General features: G+C 37.8%; 1 protein-coding gene across 1 annotated transcript; it reads right to left on the bottom strand.

Annotated features, from left to right (window-relative positions):
* Nucleotides 1-152: 152 nt before the first annotated feature.
* Nucleotides 153-619, bottom strand: LOC112453833 (the record flags this gene model as incomplete). Its single annotated transcript, XM_025014791.1, has 2 exons — nt 573-619; nt 153-502 (listed from the first exon to the last, which is right to left on the bottom strand). Coding segments are annotated over exons 1-2 (397 nt in total), but the record flags the coding sequence as incomplete, so codon positions are not given.
* Nucleotides 620-960: the final 341 nt, after the last annotated feature.

Genomic DNA, 960 nt, shown 5'->3' with positions numbered 1-960 from the left:
GAAGCCAATTCAGAATTTCTCCACACACCACCGTCACTGATCGAACCGGTAAGTTAAACCAAGTACTTTATTGCAACGGATTGAGGATTGAGGATTAATTTATTTTCTGTGAGTAGTGTCAGTTATTAAAAAAAGAGACCACCATTACTCACCAAACTGTCCAATGTCCACCCATGTAAATTTATGATTTGCATCACAGAGTGCCAACAACACCATACTAAAAAATCGCTTGTAGTTATGGTACTGTGATCCAGAGCATGGCGGCTTCTCAATTTCTATGTGTCTGCCATCAAGAGCACCAATACAGTTTGGAAATTGCCATTTCAACATATACTGTTCGCTTATTCTTTTCCAGCCATCGGCATCAAGTGTGGGAAGCACAACAGGTTGCAAAACAAGCCAAATAGCACGGCAAATTTCTGGTATTATTTTGCAGACCGTAGATTTTCCAACTCTAAATTCGAGATGCTTCGTCCGCATGCTTTCTCCTTGAGCAAGATACCTATGCATAAAAAAAGACATTCATTCATATCAGATTTAATTTTTTAAACGCAGAATTGTTTGGTACTTACGTCAAGGTCAGGCTCAAACGAAGCCTGGGTGAAAGAGGTGCTCGCATGCTGTGTTTTTTTAGGAGTGGATGCACCAAACTGAGTAAGAATTCAAACTGCTCCGGCCACATCCGAATATACCCAAAAAATTCTTCGTGATCACTGATACGCAGTTCACGAAATAAGTTAAGGTTGAAACCCTGATCAAATTTGCGCTTGTTCACGGGCCGTAGTGGGCACCCTTGAACCACGTTTTTTCAAATCACATTAAAAATGTTTTTTAATAACTTTATTATAATATAAATGAGACTATTCGATGCTTAATATAATAAACTTTGATTGTAAATGATTTAAGAAGTAAACTTTCAGAAATATTTTGCAAACATAATGATATTTCGAAATGCTGCGT

This window comes from Temnothorax curvispinosus, unplaced genomic scaffold (genome assembly GCF_003070985.1).
Source record: "Temnothorax curvispinosus isolate PA1 unplaced genomic scaffold, ASM307098v1 QBEX01004730.1, whole genome shotgun sequence".
NCBI lineage: Eukaryota > Metazoa > Arthropoda > Insecta > Hymenoptera > Formicidae > Temnothorax > Temnothorax curvispinosus.
Note: the sequence above shows the minus strand (reverse complement) of the source record. Positions and strands in the feature narration are given on the sequence as shown.